Genomic DNA, 18,828 nt, shown 5'->3' on the forward strand with positions numbered 1-18,828 from the left:
TAATTACATCAGTTACATTGTAAACAAATGTTTTTAAATTTGTTTTTATCTCATCATTTTGTATGAAATTCATAAGCTGACTCCATAACCTAAAGAAATAGTTTTAGAATACTGTATCAAATTTAATCATATCATTTTATACCAAGGAAAGTCAATTTAATAATTATTCACCGAATGCAAGAGCCTGTCACAAGCCAAGGAGTTAATCAGCACTCAGTCACTTATTTATTTAGGACTCTTGTCACCTTGTCTACAGCAGGTTTGTGAGAAAGAACTAGAGTCTTTGCAGTAGTGTCAGAGCATTCATTTACAGGTGCTGCTTTGTTCTACTCTGCAGCATAGTCGGTGTGCATGTGACCAGTAACTTTCCCAGTCTCCAAAGATTTAAACTTCTGCTAAATGGTTTTTCTTTTCATTTTCTCTGATTTTTGGTGAGAAGAGGTATTAGGATTCAAGGCCAGGGCCTGCTTCTTCCACTCTGAACAACTGAGCAATGTCTTCTTTTTTTCTACATCTAAAGCCAGGTAGAATTGCCTGTGGATGAGTACTGTTTGACAGGGCTGCTTTCATTGTAGGCCACGGGCTTGCCTGCAGAGACCATGCGGGTCGTGCTGGAGCGCTGCTACAATGACCTGCGTCTTCTTGGCGCACCCAGTAAGACACTGAAAGCTGAAGGGTTTTTTAGAAGTAACAAGGTATGTGTTTCACTTTTTCACTGCTTTCTGTGCTGGTGGTAAATGAAATTAACTTCAGTACTCTAGGCCTGGCTTCTAGAGCCATCTACCATCTGTCTACCTGGAAGTGATTTTTAAATTCCTATGGCCTCCCAATAATTAGCTTTCTTAGTAGTCAGGTGAGAGCAGGCTTCCACTTCTCTGACTCAGGCCTGCTATGTGCACGCCCACTTGGAGCTTGGCGCTCTATTTCTTCTACCTCCCTGCATCATTTCCAAGTTCTGGATTAGCCCTGCTCGTGAGGCCTTCATGATTGAGTGTACCCATAGTGATGGATGTGAATTCAGGGCATTTGGCCTTGAACCTCCTGCAACTCAGTGTGGAGAAATGACCTCGGTTGGCTTCCCCAGTCCTGTTCCTTGACCTGCTTGTTCCCATGTAGTGGAAGAGGAGAGTTGGTTCTAGTCTTGTCTGACCTCTGCTGTTCTGCACCCGTCATTTGTCAGTGTTTGTCACAGAGTCACTGGTTCGCCTTCAGTAAATCCATCCAACCTTCTCCTCGTTTGCCACCCTTTACTCTCCACTCCTTCCAGCCTCACTTATTTTAGTGCACCTTAGTCTCTTACCACCTAACCTAATCCTATATTTTCTTGTATATGCGTGCATAACATTAAAATCTTCCATCTATACTGGGACTGTTAGGGTGAGGGTGCCCAAATGATCTGATTATTTCTCCTTAAGTGATTAGTTAAGTCTTGATTTATAACATTTATAGAATAATAAATGTTTCCTTTTTATGCAAAACCCAACATAATATTGACAATTGGTGACTCTGGCTTATTGTTGTTTGATGTGTATTCTTAAGATGAAGTCTCACTATGTAGCGTTGGCTAGCCTGGAACTACTGCTTAATCCAGGCCAGCTCTGAATGTGTAGTAGTCCTCTTGCCTCCACTTCCCAAGTACTGGAGTAGTGACTGACATCATCGGTGTGTACTAAACATGCTGAACCAAGTCTTTGTTATTGTCCTAGTTGTGACTTCCTGTGCACTCTTTTATATTGGTGTGATGTCTCTCTTGGGAGGAACATTACTGATGGAAGTAACTCTTTGACTTGCTGTTTAGGTGTTTGTTGAAAGTTCTGAGACTTTGGATTACCAGATAGCCTTTACGGACTCTCGCTTATGGAAACTCCTGGATCGTCACGCAAATACAATCAGGTTATTTGTTTTGCTACCTGAACAATCTCCAGGATCTTATTCCAAAAGGACAGCATACCAGAAAGCTGGAGGCGATTCAGGAAACGTGGATGATGACTGTGAGGGAGTGAAAGGACCTGCCGGGAGCTTGAAGTCTGTGGACGCTATTCTGGAAGAAAGCACGGAAAAGCTCAAGAGCTTGTCTCTGCAACAGCAGCAGCAGCTGCAGGAAGGAGAAAATGGGGACAGTAGCAGAAGCACTGAGACAAGTGACTTTGAAAACATCGAATCCCCTCTCAACGAGAGGGGCTCCTCCACGTCTGTGGACCACAGAGAACTAGAGCAGCACACGCAGACTTCGGACCCGGAACATTTCCAGTGCGAAGAACGCTCCGACTCCGATGTGAACAATGACAGGAGCATGAGCTCAGTGGACAGTGACATTCTCAGCTCCAGTCACAGCAGTGACACTCTGTGTAATGCAGACAGTGCACAGATTCCTCTGGCCAATGGACTTGACTCTCACAGCATCACAAGTAGTAGAAGAACTAAAGCAAACGAAGGGAAAAAGGAGACGTGGGACACAGCAGAAGAAGACTCTGGAACCGACAGTGAATATGATGAGAGTGGCAAGAGTAGGGGAGAGACGCAGTACATGTATTTCAAAGCAGACCCTTACGCTGCCGACGAGGGCTCTGGGGAAGGACACAAATGTATGTACCTACAAGGAGCAGGCTCTTGGGAACAATGCCATTGTTTCTCTCACTTTCTAATATTTTAATGAGAATTAGCTGCTTAGTTCTTACAGCACATGTCACTTCTTGGAATGTAAGGTAATTTTTGTTTGCAGGACAGCTACAGTTCTTAGACTGGTGCAGTAAACTAGGCAGTAATTAAATTAGAACTATGGTGAATTACATAGAAGAAAGTGTTCACTGTTTGGAAAGAATATGGCAAAGAATGTTAAAGAATAGTTTAAATGGTTGGTGGCCAAAATGGTAATGGAGAAATCATCTCATAATAAGACTTAAAGTTTCCATGAAGATTTTACCTCATACGGCTTATTAACTTGGATGATTTTGTTTAGTTCTCTCAACAAGTATGAAGATGGTGGTGTTAGCCAGTTTTCACTGAGGAAAATAACTGGTTGAATCAGGTTAAAGTAGCTTGTCTGCGGTCACACTGCTAGGATTCCTTTCTGGCATTCTGATTGGAGGCCACTGCCCCATAGCTGTCACTGTCAGGGTCCTCACTGCAAAGGAAAAGGGGCGGTCGCGCCTGTGCAGCTTCCTGACTCTGCTCAGCCCACAAAGGAGCGCACACGTGAAAGACCGCTCCTCAAGTCTCACCTCTCTTAGTAGAGTTAAGAAAATCTGTGAATGGTAGGTGGCTAGCCATGTTCACCTTCTTGAAGGATTGTATGGGATTGATTTACTAGTGTCCTCTGGACCAGCGAACAGGTGATGAAGAGAAGCCACCTGCTCCAGTCTTGTAGCTATTGGAAACCATACATACAGAACCGTTACTGTAAAGTGGCGGTAATGGGATTTATACCCCATAATGTTTCTGGGTTAAGTGTTTGGAAAGTGCTTGGGCCTAGGGGGAGGAATGCTGGCCAGGGGCAGTGTGCTCTACAACTGAGGCATTGCAGGTGGTGGGTGATCTGAAAGTGAGTACTGGGAACCACGTGGACGATGAGCGGCAGTACAGTTCACAGAAACGGAAGGCCAGGCCTGACAGGTAGACAGCATCTGATTCCAAAGAGCGATAGTGCATTGGGAGCTTAGGCATTTCCCTTAGGTCTTAATTGAACTGCACTAACATTCTGGTCTTTAAGCCATCTGTTATGTTCCTTGAGTTATTGGGGCCAGCAGTTCCAAACTACTTTATGAAAATATTGTCCTGTAGTGACTTAGTTGCAGACTATAGCACTTGTGTATAAGCAAAAATGCCAGGGTAGTAACATAGTGAAATAATTGTGCTCTAAAATGTCCTTGTACAATTTTGGTACCCAAAAGATATTTTGATGTTATGTTATGAAGAAACTAAATTACTCAGTTTTCAAGGTGAACAGGAAAAATGGTAGCATGGACATTTCTGAAAATAATTAATAGCCACTAAGTTGATATTCGGCCTTGCCCATGCTAAGCATTTTACATGTATTAAGCCAGAAACACTATGAGTTACAAAAAGTCTAACCTCCTCTTTGCAGTAACATTACTAAGTAGGGAGAAGTCATAGTCGCCACATACAAAGACAGGCCAGGAACTTAGGCAGGCCCCGCCTTGAAGCCGCCTGGTGCAGATCTCCGTGCTGGGCTGCGTCAGCGACCCGCAGCGCTCGTGTCTTCTTGTGACACAGCACTGCTAGCACTCAGGAGACCAAAGCGGCAGTGACACCTTCTGACTGAGTCTTCTTTAGCAGTTGATGGACTTCTTACAGCGCGAGAGACCAGCATTGAGCTTCGGGGGTCCTGTGGGAGGAAGAAGGCGCAGATTGGATTGCTGCCGATTGTCTCTCAACAGCTAAAGTGGCCAAACAAACCCAGCTTTTGAGTTCTACTCCTCATTTTTCTGTTACAACTTTCCTTCAAAAAATTCAGCCCCAGGGGATGGGGAGATGGCTCAGTGGCTAAGAGCACTTACTGCACCAGTATGAAGGTCTGCGAGTGCCTGAGTTTGAACCCCAGCCCCCATGTAAAAAGGCAGGCTTGGCCATTCACCTGTGACCCCAATCCTATAGCAGACAGAGACACAAGAATCACTGGGGCCTGCTAGTCAGCCATTCTGACTGAAAAAATAGAAGCATCAGGTTCAGTGAGATTCCATCTCAGTAGGGCACTCTCCTCCAGCATCTACACATGTGCACATGGATACACATCTGCAACTACATGAGCATACACCTTCATACATGGCACACATACTTCATCCGCTCATGACTCCCCTCACCACAAAAAAAAAAAAGTTCCTTGTTGAATAGCATAAACAGAAGCTTATTTGCCAACAGCCAGGTGTTGGTAAGTATCTAGGGGCACTCCTTGAAGCTTAAAGTTCAGATTATAAGCACGTCAAAAGAAATTGCCTCAAAGTTACATATTAACCAAAGTTCACCACCCTCAATATTTCCTTTCAGTTCACACTCCTCACATTCTCTGTTTCACAACAAGAGAAATAGCCACGGAACATTAATTCATTTGAAAAAAATCTACTCAGAAACAGTCATCTAGCCAAGAGTAGGGGTGATCTGAGGATGTACACCAAGTGTGTTTTAGGATCTCTTCCTACACGTTTTCTGTACATGTGGTAGAAAACCAAGTCTATTTACCACTGAGGGAGCCTTAGGGCAATAGAGGAGCGACCAGGAGCCCAAGGCAGCATAACTGCTTTTATATGGAAGAGAGGAAGAGATGGGACTTGGAAGGATAGCAACTAAGTTTGTCAGAATGTGGAAGGAGTCTTATGAGTAGGGCTTATAAGGGACAAAAGGTTGAAATGATAGGTATTAAGGAAAAATAGCTCACTGAAGCAAATCCCATCACTGTGCCATCAGAGTTAATTAAGCCTGGGGAAGTGAGAGTATCTGATCCATTTATGTACAATTTGTCATAATTCAGCCACATGCTAACACATCCACATCATACACTAATCCTGAGACGTCCTGGTAGAAATCCCAAGGTTGGTATTGTCCCAGATTATATGTTGTCACATCTGAAGGCAGTAGCTATGTCTCTGGCACTGCTAAAAGTACACCAGTGAACAAGCTTGTTGGATTTATTTTCAGCACTGTATGTCAGGTACTTTTAGCTCCATTTTCCTTGTGTGCACATGGAGGGATGGAAAGTATGACCCACTGAGAGTCTCAGAGCTACTGAGCAGCACCAGCAAGATTACTTATGCTGTTACTGTGTAGAACCAGGAACATACGGATCTTAAAAGAACCCTGGGAAGAGTGGTATGGAATATAGTGATATAAGTAAAGGAGGGTTTAAGTACTGGGAACATTTAGAGCTCTCAAGGTATACCTGTCATATATGTGGTAAGTGTCCATGGGGTTTCTTTTGTCCATTCGGTGGGGTGTATTATCTGAAAATCTAACTAAAAGATGGGGTCCTTTTTTTCTGCTTAACAGTATGATAAAATGTCTGTTTCTTTATACTCAATGAAACGTCATTGTCCTTGTTTTGTCTGGTTTTGTGTGTAGGGCTGATGGTGCATGTTGATAAGAGAATTACTCTGGCAGCCTTCAAACAGCATCTAGAGCCCTTTGTTGGAGTTCTGTCTTCCCACTTCAAGGTCTTCCGTGTGTATGCCAGCAATCAGGAGTTCGAGAGTGTCCGCCTCAACGAGACTCTTTCATCGTTTTCAGATGACAATAAGGTTGATTAAAACAGTCTTATGTAATTAGAGTCTGTTGTAACAATAGGTTGAGAACAGCTTGCACCACTTCCAAATAAGGTGAAGTAGGCACCCCAGAGGGTGGCTGTCTGATGGTTAGTGGCTGCTGGGGGTCTTCGATGGCACTTTTCATCCAGCAAACCTTGTTACATGTTAATTGTGTGTCAGTTACTGTTCTTGGTGCTGGAGATCAGAGGTGATAAAAGATAGGCTGTTCTCAAAGAGCCTGTAATCTATAGGGAATTTTGGAAAATAAAAGTAAACCAAAAACATGGGGTGAGGATGGGTTTGTTCTGCTGAGATTATACATCTAAGAGACTGTTTCTAACGTACAGATTACAATCAGACTGGGAAGAGCCCTGAAGAAAGGCGAGTACAGGGTGAAGGTGTGCCAGCTTCTCGTCAACGAGCAAGAGGTGAGTGTGTCCCCTGTGCAGCGGGGCCACCACCTCTTCTTCTTGCACAGCACCCAGCAACCGTGGCTCTCACGGTTGACTCTCTGTGTTGTAGTTTTGGCCGTCATGTTGTGTGCTCTATATTGTCTCAGTGCTGCCATGATACACAGAAGTAACTTAGAGAGCAAACCAATGGAAATACCTCCATTCCCCACTCACTGAAGTGTCGCCATAGAGCTAAAGTGAAGCAAGATCCCCAGCTCTGAAAAGGACATTTGTGGGGGACTGCCTTCGGGGAGCCATCTTGTAATTCCACTGGTAGATGGGAGTGGGCCTGTGGTGTCTGTAGGTACTTGGAGTGCTTACTGTGTGTCCCAAGGGCTTGAGGAGACGCATGTGACCCTCCTTGGTTAGCTGTAGTTATTGCCCATGGATAGATGAAGAAACTAGCACAGAGATGTTAAGGGACTTGCTCAAGATCACACAGTTTGCAAATGTAGATTAAGGATTTAAATATTTATTTATTTATTTGTATATGTGAGGGCGTATACATGCCTATGGGCTTGCCAGGGCCTCTTGCCACTGCAAACCCAAGACACTTACGCCATTCCTTGCAGCCAGCTTTACATGTGTGGCTAGGAAATTGTACTTGGGTCAACAGGCTTTGCAAGCACTGAGCCATCTCCCCAACCCTGGATTAAGGACTTAAACAGACTTTGTTTTCTAAGGAGTTATCAGGAAATTACTCTGCTGTGTAGGACTTACTAATTCCCTCAAATAGTATGCAGCATTTTTCAGGATGCTTATATATCTTGTATGGAGATGTGGACAATATTGAAAGCCATAATTTTGTGTGGAATGCCTTCATTCAGCACATACTTCATCAGTTGCTTAGCATACCTCCTCTTTGTGACTATTAGTCATTTTGACTTCCAGTTTCTAGGAATTTGAGAGTTGTGGATCCAGTATTTCTTTTTGATATTTACTAATGTGTTTGGAGATTTCCTTCCACAACTCAGTGAGGAAGTTTCTCTCCTCAGTTTATGGATGAGAAGACTGAGGCACAGGGCACTGAGTGAGCTTGACGAGGGTGGCTGAGCTTGTTGGAGAGCTAAGACTTGAATCCAGACTACAGAATCCTAAGCTAAGGCTCTCCATGTCACACTTTCTAAGCCAATGCCCTCAAATACCAATAAAATGTCTTGGGGCTGGAGAGATGGCTCAGCAAAAACATTTCCCTTGCAAGCATAATGGCCTGAGACCACCTAAGTTTGATTCCCTGGAGCCCACACAGAAAGAGACCAGAGAATCACTGGGGCTCAAAAAACATTAAGCTCCAGAACGAGTGATTCTGTTTGGAGGAAACACACACATGTGCAGTGTGGGGAACACCAACATTGTCCTTTGCTTCTCCACACACGTGCCCAGCCATATGCATCTGCACACACGATGTGCATACCACACATACTACAAGTAAACAGACAGTTGTCTTAATCATTACTGTACTGTGGGCTCAGGCTCTAATGGTTCATGTCTTTATTCCTAGCCATGCAAGTTTCTGCTAGATGCTGTATTTGCTAAAGGCATGACGGTACGGCAGTCCAAAGAGGAGTTAATTCCTCAGCTCAGGGAGCAGTGTGGTTTGGACCTCACCATTGACAGGTAAAGTAATGATGTCCCCAGCTTGAAGCTCACAGAGACTGGTATGCTTTTCTGAAACCAGAAAAATACAAAACTCTTGTATTCTCCAGAATACGATTACTGCAGATTAATGAGTTGAAGGGAAAGAATTGTGCTTGGATTTCTGTGGAGGACATTAAATTGGAAGTACTTGGGAACATTTCTTCTTGCTCATTCTCCCCAACTTTAAATGAATAATCATTTGACTTTTTTACTGGACTATCATTCATTTTTCCTTTCCCTTGGTGCCAGAATAATATCAATTATTTTTTAAGTTAAATATTTCAAATCATAGTAGTTTTAAATGTATTATCATGTCTATAGGTTTCGGCTAAGGAAAAAAACATGGAAGAATCCTGGCTCTGTGTTTTTGGATTATTATATTTATGAAGAAGATGTTAATATTTCCAGCAACTGGGAAGTTTTCCTTGAAGTTCTTGATGGTATAACAATCACTGCTTTTGTTCCTGTAGTTTCTAATTATGAGTACCAGGACTGAGATGTACAGTAGAGTACTTGTGTGTCATTAAACAGAATGGAACCATTATTGGGGGTTGATGTGATTCTTGCCCTCCCCTGACAGTGCTTTCTTCCTGTGTCCTAACGTAGCTGTGGATGTTACTGTTAAGATAGGTTGTGTCTTTGCCTTTCCCTTTTCCCGTTTGCCTTTTGAACATTTATTTTCTTTCACATGAAAATTACACTTTGAAAGTTGGAGTTGTAGAACATTGCAGAAAATTGTGCATACCATATTTATTATTTTCATTTTCATTGTGGCTAATTTTATACTGAGGAGGTGATGCTGATGTTTTATCAGATTTTGAGGACAGCTGTAGGAGTGATTTAAGTGGCTGCATTACTGTCCTGTCCTGTTAGCTACAAGTTTGGGGTCAAGGTGTTGGCAAGTCTGTCTCTTTTCTTCCAAGGCTGTATGACTAGGGGCAATGTCCCATGCCTGTCCTCGCTTCTGGAGGATTTTATCTCTGCATTTGTGTTCCATGGGGCTCCCCGTGTAGACTTGTCTATACCCAAACTTCTTGCTTTTAGAAGACACTGGTCATTGTGGACTAGAGTAGACCCTAGCGACCTCACTTTAAATTCACTACCAAAGAGTATTTCCACATCAAGCCACATCCTGGGTTTTGAGGGATTTGAATGTCACACCTTTTGGGGGTGAAACAGCTCAACCCATAACAATGCACTTGTATTTATCACAGACCCTAGCGTCACTTTGAGCATGGGGACAGTTTAAGTTTTATGTTTTTAGAAGAGGCAGCGGGAGGAAACATGAACATTTAGTTCTGTATTATTCTTTGTTTTTGCTGTCACTTAGAAAGACTTCTGTTGTTTTCTGGAGAGATTAAAATAACACCTCTAGATGACTTAGGGAAGATTACCACTTCTGCTTAGTGAGCTCAGCAGTAACAGCTCGCTTCTTTCAGGTCTGCTTCAGCTTAAACTTGAACTTCTGGTCAGCTTTCTTTTCTGAATGTCTTGAGACCTGAGTGGATAAACCACCATGTGTGGTAGACCAGGAAGAAATCAGAAAAGGAAGAAATCACCTTTGCAGGAAAGGATTGAGTTTGTGTTAGCAGGCGGTTTAGCCAGAACCTGATAGTCCATGGTGGGTGGGTGCACTGTATTATGTCAGTCCATGTTTGCATATCAACATAGTTAGTCGTGTGATTAAATCCCAGAAGCATTTATTCAGCTATAATTATGAGACTCGGATGCTATATAAATGAGTAAGAGCAGAGGTTGCCCAACACATGCACACAGCCTGTAGGAGAGGCTTGTTACTGGAAGATACGCAGTGCTCAGGGGCCAAGCACAGTCACAGAAGTTGCTTGTGTGTGAACCAGAAGTGAGTGGCAAGGGACTGGGTTTTGAAGAACACTAAGCTGGGAAAGGTCACGGTGAAGTAGTTGTAGTGTGGTTTGGGTTATAAGGACAGCTACTGCCACTAGAGAAGCGAGGGCTGAGGAGACAGAGAAGAGAAATAGGTAGCAGAGCAGTGACAAGAGGAGGTGGAAAGGGATCCTGGAGGAAATGGCTGCAAAAGAGAGCACTTGTCTTCTGAGGCTAGAGGGCTTAGAGTACCTGAGGTAATTGGTCTCTTGTGTGAAAACTTTCAAAGATTGAGTTAAGTTTAGTCAGGAACTCAGGAAAAGTTGAAGTAGGAGCCCTTAGCAAGAATAGACTGATGGGCATAACCTTGGTGTTCTTAGGAGCAGAGAAGATGAAGTCCATGTCACAGCTGGCCATTCTCTCACGACGATGGCGGCCTTCAGAGATGAAGCTGGATCCCTTCCAGGAGGTTGTGCTGGAGAGCAACAGTGTGGATGAATTGCGAGAGAAGGTAAACTCATTTTGAGCAAAATGAGCTCATATGTGTTTTCCCTATATTGTCCCAAGAGTGGGTAGGTACTACCCACTCTTAGCAGCAGCCTTGAGGTCTCTGTCACTCCTTATGCCACACTGAGACCCCTTAGAGCTCCTGATGCTTTGAAACCCTGTGGCCATTCGCCGTGAGAAGTGGACCTTCACCTGCTTTGCTTGATCCGTGTTGTCCAGAGTCACTCTCATGCGGTGGAAGCTGGTAACTTGCTGTGTGTGTAAGACAGTGAACGAAACAGCAGCAGTTGAGTGGAGGATGAAGATGGAGATCTGTTTTGTGTTTTACTGTAGAGTGGTGAATTATTCCAAGTTCATCAGTGCAGTCTGGTCGTTGGACCTTTTTTCTGGCATGTTTGTTGTGCCCTAGTGTATGTGTATGCATGTTCATGTGTGGGTCCACGTGTGTGTGCATGCATGTGAAGGCCAGTGGTAAACATCAGGGGTGAGAATTACTGAACTGGACTAGCCAACTAGTGACTGCCAGGGACTCCCCGTCTGCAAGCTCGCAGCAGCAGGAGTGCGGGCGTGCGCCGCCCCGGCAGGACAGCGTCCTCGCGCTTGAGCAGCACCCCACTGCGCATGGTAGCACGTGCCTGTAGTGCCAGAACTTGGCAGCTGGAGGCAGGTGGATCACAAGTTCATGACCTGAGGTGGTTCTGTGCTTTCCATACACATACACGTGTAGGTCTGCACACACAAATACACGTACACAACAGGGGCTCCAAATAAAGCTAAAAGACAAGAAATGAGGAGGAAATCATCTGAAATCTATATGAAACATGAGCTCCATAGTTTTTAAAAAGTACCACTTTAATAAAAACATGGGATGTTTAGACACCCTAATTTTAAAATAGCCAAAGAATATGAACTACACTTATTGAGGAAATACAAATGAAAATACTAATAGTATTTTTCACCTCTTCGGGAAGATATAGAAAATCAGTTGTCCAGCTTTAGGAGAGATTGGGAGTATCAGGCACCTTTGATAAAGTTTTTCTGCTGCTGTTGTTACGGTGTTTTTTGTTTGTTTGTTTGTTTTGTTTTTTTAAGGTAGGGTCTCACTCTAGCCCTGGCTAACTTGGAATTCACTAGTCTCAGGGTGGCCTCAAAGTCATGGCTGCCTCCCAAGTGCTGGGATTAAAGGGGTTTGATAAGTTTTTTAAAGTGATGAAAATTTTTCAGTTTAGTCTGGCACTGTAGCATTTCACATGTGCAGGGTTCCCATCTGCAATAACTCTATATCCCATTCTTCGCCTCAGCTATGGAATGTTATTTTACGGTGGTATCTCATGGATACAATTTTATGTACTTTAGGAATGGTGAATATATATGTATGTAGAAAAATGTATGGAAGAGCCAGGCATGGTGGCACATGCCTTTAATCCCAGCACTGGAAGGCAGAGGTAGGAAGATTGCCATGAGTTTGATGCCACCCTGAGACTATATAGTGAATTCCAGGTCAGCCTGGACTAGAACAAGACCCAGTCTCGAAAAAGAAAAAGAAAAAATGTCTGGAAGGAAAAATACACTGTTTCTAAGTCAAGATGCTTTTGTAGGATGAGCAGAGGAAAGAATTTCACTTTCTGATTTTTCTTCAACATTTTTATGTTACGCTTTCTGAGGGGGTTTGGAGAGGTAGGGTCTCCCTCTGTCCTAGACTGCCCTGGAATTCACACTGTAGCTCCAGGCTGCCCTCACACTGAAAGCTATCCTCCCTCCTACCCCTGCCACCACACATGGTGGTTTTTGTTGTTGTTTAAGCTACTTCTGTTGAACAAAAGGAAAATAAGTTTTCCAGGTAAGCATATTTTTAGATAAACTAACCTATGATCTTTCTTTCACAGCTGAGTGAAATCAGTGGGATTCCTGTGGAAGATATTGAGTTTGCCAAGGTAAAGCCTGAGAGCGTTTGTGTCATCCGAGGAGTGCTGTGCGGTAAACGTGGCGCTGGTGTCACTCGCCCTTCGTTCTTTTCTCCCTAGGGTAGAGGAACTTTTCCCTGTGATATTTCTGTCCTTGATATTCATCAAGACTTAGACTGGAATCCTAAAGTTTCTGCTCTGAATGTCTGGCCTCTCTATATCTGTGATGATGGTGCAGTCATATTTTACAGGTAAAATTCAGTGTTTTTATTACAGTGACAACACACTGTTTGATTTGCATAAATATCTTGTTTCTCAAGGCTTTGTTATGATTTTGATGTAAAATACCATTAACCATAGAAATACAGCAAGGTCAGCACATTAAAATTTGAAATTCTTAGTGGGTAAAAGTTAGGGGATATATCAAAACTAGTAAAAAGTACTGGAGAGATGGTTTAGTGAAACCCAAGGACCTGAGTTCAGATTCCCAGCATACACAGAAAGTCTGGGCATGGTGACATGAACCTAAGAGACAGGGCCTAACTGGCTGGCTAGCTGATATAGCCAGTCAGGAAGCCCTAGGCTTAACAAAAGATCCTGTCTCAAAAAATAACTAAAGAGTAACTGAGGAAGACCCCCACCATAAGCCTCAGGCCTCCTCATGCACATACACAATACATGCGTGTGCACACGCACACATACACACACACACAAATGGTAAAAGGAAGGTGAGATGGTGGTGCACACTTATAATCCTGGTACTTGAGAGGTGGAGGCAGGAGGATCAGAACTTTGTGCTACATAATGAGTTTGAGAGCAGCCTGAGCTATATGAGACCCTGCCTCAAAAGCAAAACAAAAGTAAAAGGAAGCAGTTGAAATTAATAAAATATTTTTAATCCACTACATATAAAGTGTCATTACATCATGTCACAAATATAAAAAAATTGCTCATGAGATAGCTTGCATTCTTTTGCTTATCCTACATCAGGAGTATTGTGTTGCACTTCCAGCACATTTCCATGTGGACCAGCCATCTTTTCAGGTGCTCAGTAGCCACATGTGCATAGCTACAGTAGTAGACAGACAGACAGAAAGGAAGAAAGGAGGGAGGGAGGGAGGGAGGGAGGGAGGGAGGAAGGAAGGAAGGAAGGAAGCAGTAGTCTTTGGAAGCTGGCTGATGTGGGCTCAGATCTCACTTCCTTGCTTACCTAGCTGCAAAGTGGTGGTGATGACGTCTGTTCTGTGGGATTGTTGAGAATTAGAACTATTGCACAGAGCCTGTTAAGTAATGATTGTTGCTATTTTAATAACGTGGCAGTTATTCTGTGCCGTCACGAGACGTGAGTACGGTATAGGTGTGGCATGCGGTGAGGAGCAGCACCGTAGCACTGAGCCATGGATAGAAGCAGTTGACTCACTGAGCTAATATGTAATTTGTGTTTTAAATAAAGGGATAAAACAGAAGAATTAATGGAGTTGACAGAGGAGCAAAGAAATGAACTGATGAAAAAAGAAAGCAGCCGACTGCAGAAGACCGGACATCGTGTGACATACTCACCTCGCAAAGAGAAAGCACTAAAGATCTACCTGGACGGAGCGCCAAGCAAAGATCTGGCCCAAGACTGACTGCGAGTGGAGCACTGTCCCTGGGGGATTGTCCGTTGTAATTAGACCGTCACTACCAGTGTGTAGTGCCGTGACAGCCGGACACGGCTGGGGAAACTCAGTGACACCAGCACTGGTTGGACTGCCCTTCACCAATCAGAAGCTCAGTGCCCAACGGGCCACTGCTTTGATTTGGAATCATGTTGTGCACTAGTCACATGTACTGTAAAGTGAAAAAAGGGATGTGCAAAAATAAACACAAAGCAAAACCTGCTACTTTCAAAGGGGGAAGGGAATGAGTCAATTCTTTCATTGCAGACTAATGTGCACATAGCCGCTAGTAAAACTAGCCTCAAACAGGATGCTCATAGCTTCATAATAAAAGCTGTGCAAAGGCCATGAATGAATGAATCTTCTGTTTATTTCACTGATACCACATTACCTCATTGACAATTCAGAAGCAGATGCAACTGTGCTGACTCTTGGAAAGCAGCAAAAATAAAAATAGGAGCTGAAGAAAGAGATTCCTAGAACCAGCCATAGCCCAGAAAAGGATTGTGACGCTGTGTTTTCATTTTGTTTCATTTTTTGCAGAGTACTAAGAACCTACTCATACCCTCCAGTGGACGCTCGTAGCAGGGGCAGCTCGGGCCGCTGCAGCCCTGGAATTGTGTTTGATTGTACCTAAGTTATGGAGGTGGAGAGTATGTGTCACCGCTCCTTCGCTGTGTAAACAGTCCTGTTGAGTGCAGCTGCAGGTCACCGGCCCCAGCCCCTCTTCTGCACCTCACTCAGGCTGTGCGTGGTGCACGCCGCGCGGGTCAGCAGCGTCTCAGCGAGGCGCCCAGTGCCCGTGCCCGGAGGGTTGGCCGGGCCCTTGATGAGCGTTCTTGTACGGCAGCCTCAGTAGTTTTTCTCTGTGTACATTTCTTTTTGATTTGCCTCAAGTTTGAGTCTTCTAGAATGCTTGTAAGTTCCATTTTCATTTTTAGAGTCCATGTGTAGTTACATGTAGTTCAACTTTGGGAAAACTCATCATTTGGAATGAACTCGCTAGGAAGGCCATAGTATAGACTGATGCCACATGATTTCAGTGCAAAGTCTGTTAGAGTCAGCAGGTTCCTGCTTTGCTAAAGAAACTACAGTGAACACAGTTCTACATAAACTCTGAAATATGATCTAATTTATAAAAATAAAAAGGTTTTGGTAAAACTTTTTCATGCCAGATGCTGTTTACGACAGTGAACATGCCAATAAAACGTTTGTTCATTCCGTTGCGTTGTTTGTCATTGACTTGTGTGGACGCAGAGTCTGGGTCATCCTCCACTGTGACACTCTGTAACAGGTACCTAGTAATTGCTTCTTTTGTATGATAGAGTTTGTTTATAGTAAAGTTCTCAGATACCTAACTTCAGAGGATTCTGTCATTTCCCAACCAGATTTGTACCTTCTTTTTTCTTGTAAGAAAGATTTAATGAGAAAATACAGTAGTAGCAAATGTTGACTTCCATTTGAGTATCTTAAAATCTGTGATCTTAAAAGACTCAGACTCCACAACCAACCAACTTTTGTAAGGTATTTTTGGGGCAATTCTGATTCCATGTAAACTGTAGCATGCAGCTGAATTGCACTTGGGAGACTGAGGCTGTCCTGGGGAACATGGGAGCACCTGTGACCAGTGTCTGTGGAAACTGGGATTGGCTCGGGCACCGGCCTGCTCCCTTGGGGCCTGGGCATTGATGGTGGGGACTGTGCTTTCGGATCTGACTTATGGCAGGCAGGGGAGGCAAGCCTGGGAGCGAAGGGTGCTGTGGGGTCTGGCTTGCTATTCAAGAGCACATGGCAGAATTCTTCCCATCCTCCTTGGTCAGTGCTTTCTGCTGTGGTTCTGGTCTCATTCTGTTGTTGCTGGTTTGTTTTAATCTGTTTTGTGTTTAATTGCTGCTTCTGACTAATTGAAAGCATACTACAAATTCCAAGAGCAGATAAAATATATTGTTGCAGAAACAAAAATTCAAGGCTATTTATTTGCTTCTCAGTGCCTGGTAGTGAGTTAAAACACGATGTCACAGTTTAGCAGTCTCAGTAAAGGACACGGGGAGCTCCTCCCAATGAAGTTGTGGAGATGGGAAGAGTCGTTTAGCCGAGGGACGTGTCACTCAATGAGCACTCAGTCCGGGGGCTCGGCTGGAGCCCAGTCTGTGATTCCATGTCCTCTGGCCTAGGCAGGTCACAGATGAATTCAGGTTAGCCATACATGCCCTGTTAGAACCACTGGAGGGGCTTTCTGGCCAAGGAAACCAGAACTGGTTCGAGGGCCCATGTAGATGACCTATACAGAAACTTGCTTACTGATGGTCCACTTTTTAAACAAGGGATGCTTATTTAAGAGCGAGTAATCGTGACAGGCAAAAGAGGTGTCAGAAAGCTACACTGGTGTTGCTGAGAGATGGATGGGAAGATAGTCCATTGCTAGCCATGCTATCCGGAGGGCACTGTAACACACCTTGGAATGGTGCCTGATTTCCAGGCAGAGCTGTAGACCAGTGTTGGCCCGGCCACGTGTGTACAGCCTTACACACATGGTGTCATTACTGGAGCAGAAAGTGACTCCGAATGTCTTGTTCTGGTTCACTCGCCAGAATTCCCTTTGCTAGTGGGCACTGTAGTTGACCTCTGGGTTCTGCACCTTGGCCTTGCATCAAGGCTGGCAACTCTTGCACTTGGCACTTGAAAACCATAGACTAACATATATAGTATGTGGGCTAGGAGAGACTCTGAATTAGCAACTCCAGGCAGTTCTGTGTAACTTTTGAGAAGCCTGAAATCTGGTCACTAACATCAGAAGCCTAAGAATGCCAGGAGTCCTGAAATCAAAATTAATGGAGTCTGGGGACCAAAACAATGCTCATAGCCACCTAGGATTAGCGTGTATGGAATCCAAATATGCTTGCCCTTTTGGCCTTCTGGAGAAGAGCGAGGCTGCGGTCACCCACTTAGGTCGCTGTTATTTTTCTCAAAGTGACCTTCAGAAACAAAGACACTGGGTAAGCTCAATGTGTTGACGTCTGTGTGGCCATGTAAGAGAGCAGCGCTCAGGACAGTCAAGCTAGGAAGGGCAGAAGGCGGCGAATGCTGGGAGAGATGGGCTGCCCCTGCGCCCACAGCACTGCCTCGGCCACTGTGACTCGTTGCCTGACTCAAGGAGGGGAGGGTTTGTTTTGGCTGAAAGTTCAGAGGTTGTAGTCCAACATGGGGGGGAAGGCAGGACAACAGAAGCTGGTCACGTTCAGTTCCCAATGGGGAGACAGCAGTGAAGGCTGCTGCTCAGCTCACTTGCTCCTCGCCTTTAGTTCAGGACCCAGCCCTTGCATTGGTGCCATCCACAGTCAGGACCCCTCCCCCCCACACACACACCTCAATTAACCTGCTCTAGAAAATCCCTCACAGATATTCCCGGAAATTTGTTTCCATGTCTCAGAATCCTAAATTGACAGCTGAGATTACCCTCAACTGCTAGTTAATCCATCCCAGAAAAGTTGAACTCGATTGGTTAGAACCAGGAATTCGCCAACCCCAAACAATTGATGAACAGCACTCCTTTCCTTCTGCTTTTGGGGACCCTCCATCGTTTTTGCCTTCTAGGGGCACAAAGGGGTGGTCTTTTCCCCCTGGCTGCTCATGGGTGTACCTTCCCTCACAGGATAGACGGATGTGAACCCATGCGCCCTACCTGACTCCCCACTCCTGTCAGAGCTCCCATACAACGTTTCTAAAGTCTCAAGGCCTTCCTGCATAGGCTCCAGTTAAAGGCAATTTCTCACTGCCCATGGGAGGTCAGGAACTGGAGCTGTGTTTCCCAAGCACTGCTCTCTCTCCCTACACACACACACAATAAGGGGACTTCATACTCCACGTGGGCTTCAAAGAACCAACAGCTTTATCCACGGTCAATATGGAAGGATTGCTTAGAAAGGTGTCCAAAGGTGGTTGCAACTAGGATTGCCTTCCTCAACTTCCAGGCTTGACCACCTGCTGTAGTAGTCAGAATAAGGGTTTCTCGGGGCCAGAACCCTGGATCCTGGAAACCTTTCTTTCCCTTACCAGGCGTGGAGGCTTTATATGGGATTACAGTCAAAGACCTCAATGGGAATAGTGTTCTGGAGGAGGGTCAATCATATGAGACCTTAAAAGTAGAGAACCTTCCACTGCTGGGGACAAGAGGGCCTGTTATTGCTGGGTTTAAAGGAGACTATTGTATTTTGGCTATGAAATGTCCCCACAGGCTCATGAGTTTGAAGCCTTGATCCCCTGCTGGTGGTGCTAGTTGGGAAGGCTGTAGAACCTCTACAAGGGGCCTCACTGGAGGGAGAGGTTAACAAGGGGTTGGTCTTGACGTTTTGCAGTCCTCCCCATCTGTCCGCTCCCAGCCTCCAGTCTGCAACCTGCTGTCTCACGGTCCCGCGGCCGTGCCTTTCTGCTGGGATGGAGTGCAGCCCCTCAATCTAAGCAAAAGAAGCCCTTCTTCCCTAAGTTGCTTCTTGTCAGGTCACAGCAAGAAGAGTCATGAATACAGGTGCCAAGGAAGGTGAGTGACATAGAGACTGACTAAGGCTGGGGC

At 44.6% G+C, this 18,828-nt stretch overlaps 1 protein-coding gene across 3 annotated transcripts in view; it reads left to right on the forward strand.

Moving 5' to 3' along the window:
- Usp47 (ubiquitin specific peptidase 47) overlaps window positions 1-15,479 on the forward strand; it is a 100,359-nt gene extending 84,880 nt beyond the window's left edge. For all 3 annotated transcript variants that reach the window (XM_045144874.1, XM_045144876.1, XM_045144875.1), the window contains 10 exons: window positions 576-695; window positions 1,799-2,585; window positions 6,073-6,248; window positions 6,602-6,682; window positions 8,208-8,323; window positions 8,666-8,784; window positions 10,570-10,700; window positions 12,583-12,630; window positions 12,721-12,851; window positions 14,054-15,479. In XM_045144874.1, the coding sequence (XP_045000809.1) occupies window positions 576-695; window positions 1,799-2,585; window positions 6,073-6,248; window positions 6,602-6,682; window positions 8,208-8,323; window positions 8,666-8,784; window positions 10,570-10,700; window positions 12,583-12,630; window positions 12,721-12,851; window positions 14,054-14,228 (1,884 nt within the window). In that variant the 3' untranslated portion in view covers window positions 14,229-15,479. The remainder of the gene's footprint in view (window positions 1-575; window positions 696-1,798; window positions 2,586-6,072; window positions 6,249-6,601; window positions 6,683-8,207; window positions 8,324-8,665; window positions 8,785-10,569; window positions 10,701-12,582; window positions 12,631-12,720; window positions 12,852-14,053) is intronic.
- The last annotated feature ends 3,349 nt before the right edge of the window (window positions 15,480-18,828 follow it).

The sequence above is a fragment of the Jaculus jaculus genome, chromosome 3, assembly GCF_020740685.1.
Source record: "Jaculus jaculus isolate mJacJac1 chromosome 3, mJacJac1.mat.Y.cur, whole genome shotgun sequence".
In the NCBI taxonomy this organism is placed as follows: domain Eukaryota; kingdom Metazoa; phylum Chordata; class Mammalia; order Rodentia; family Dipodidae; genus Jaculus; species Jaculus jaculus.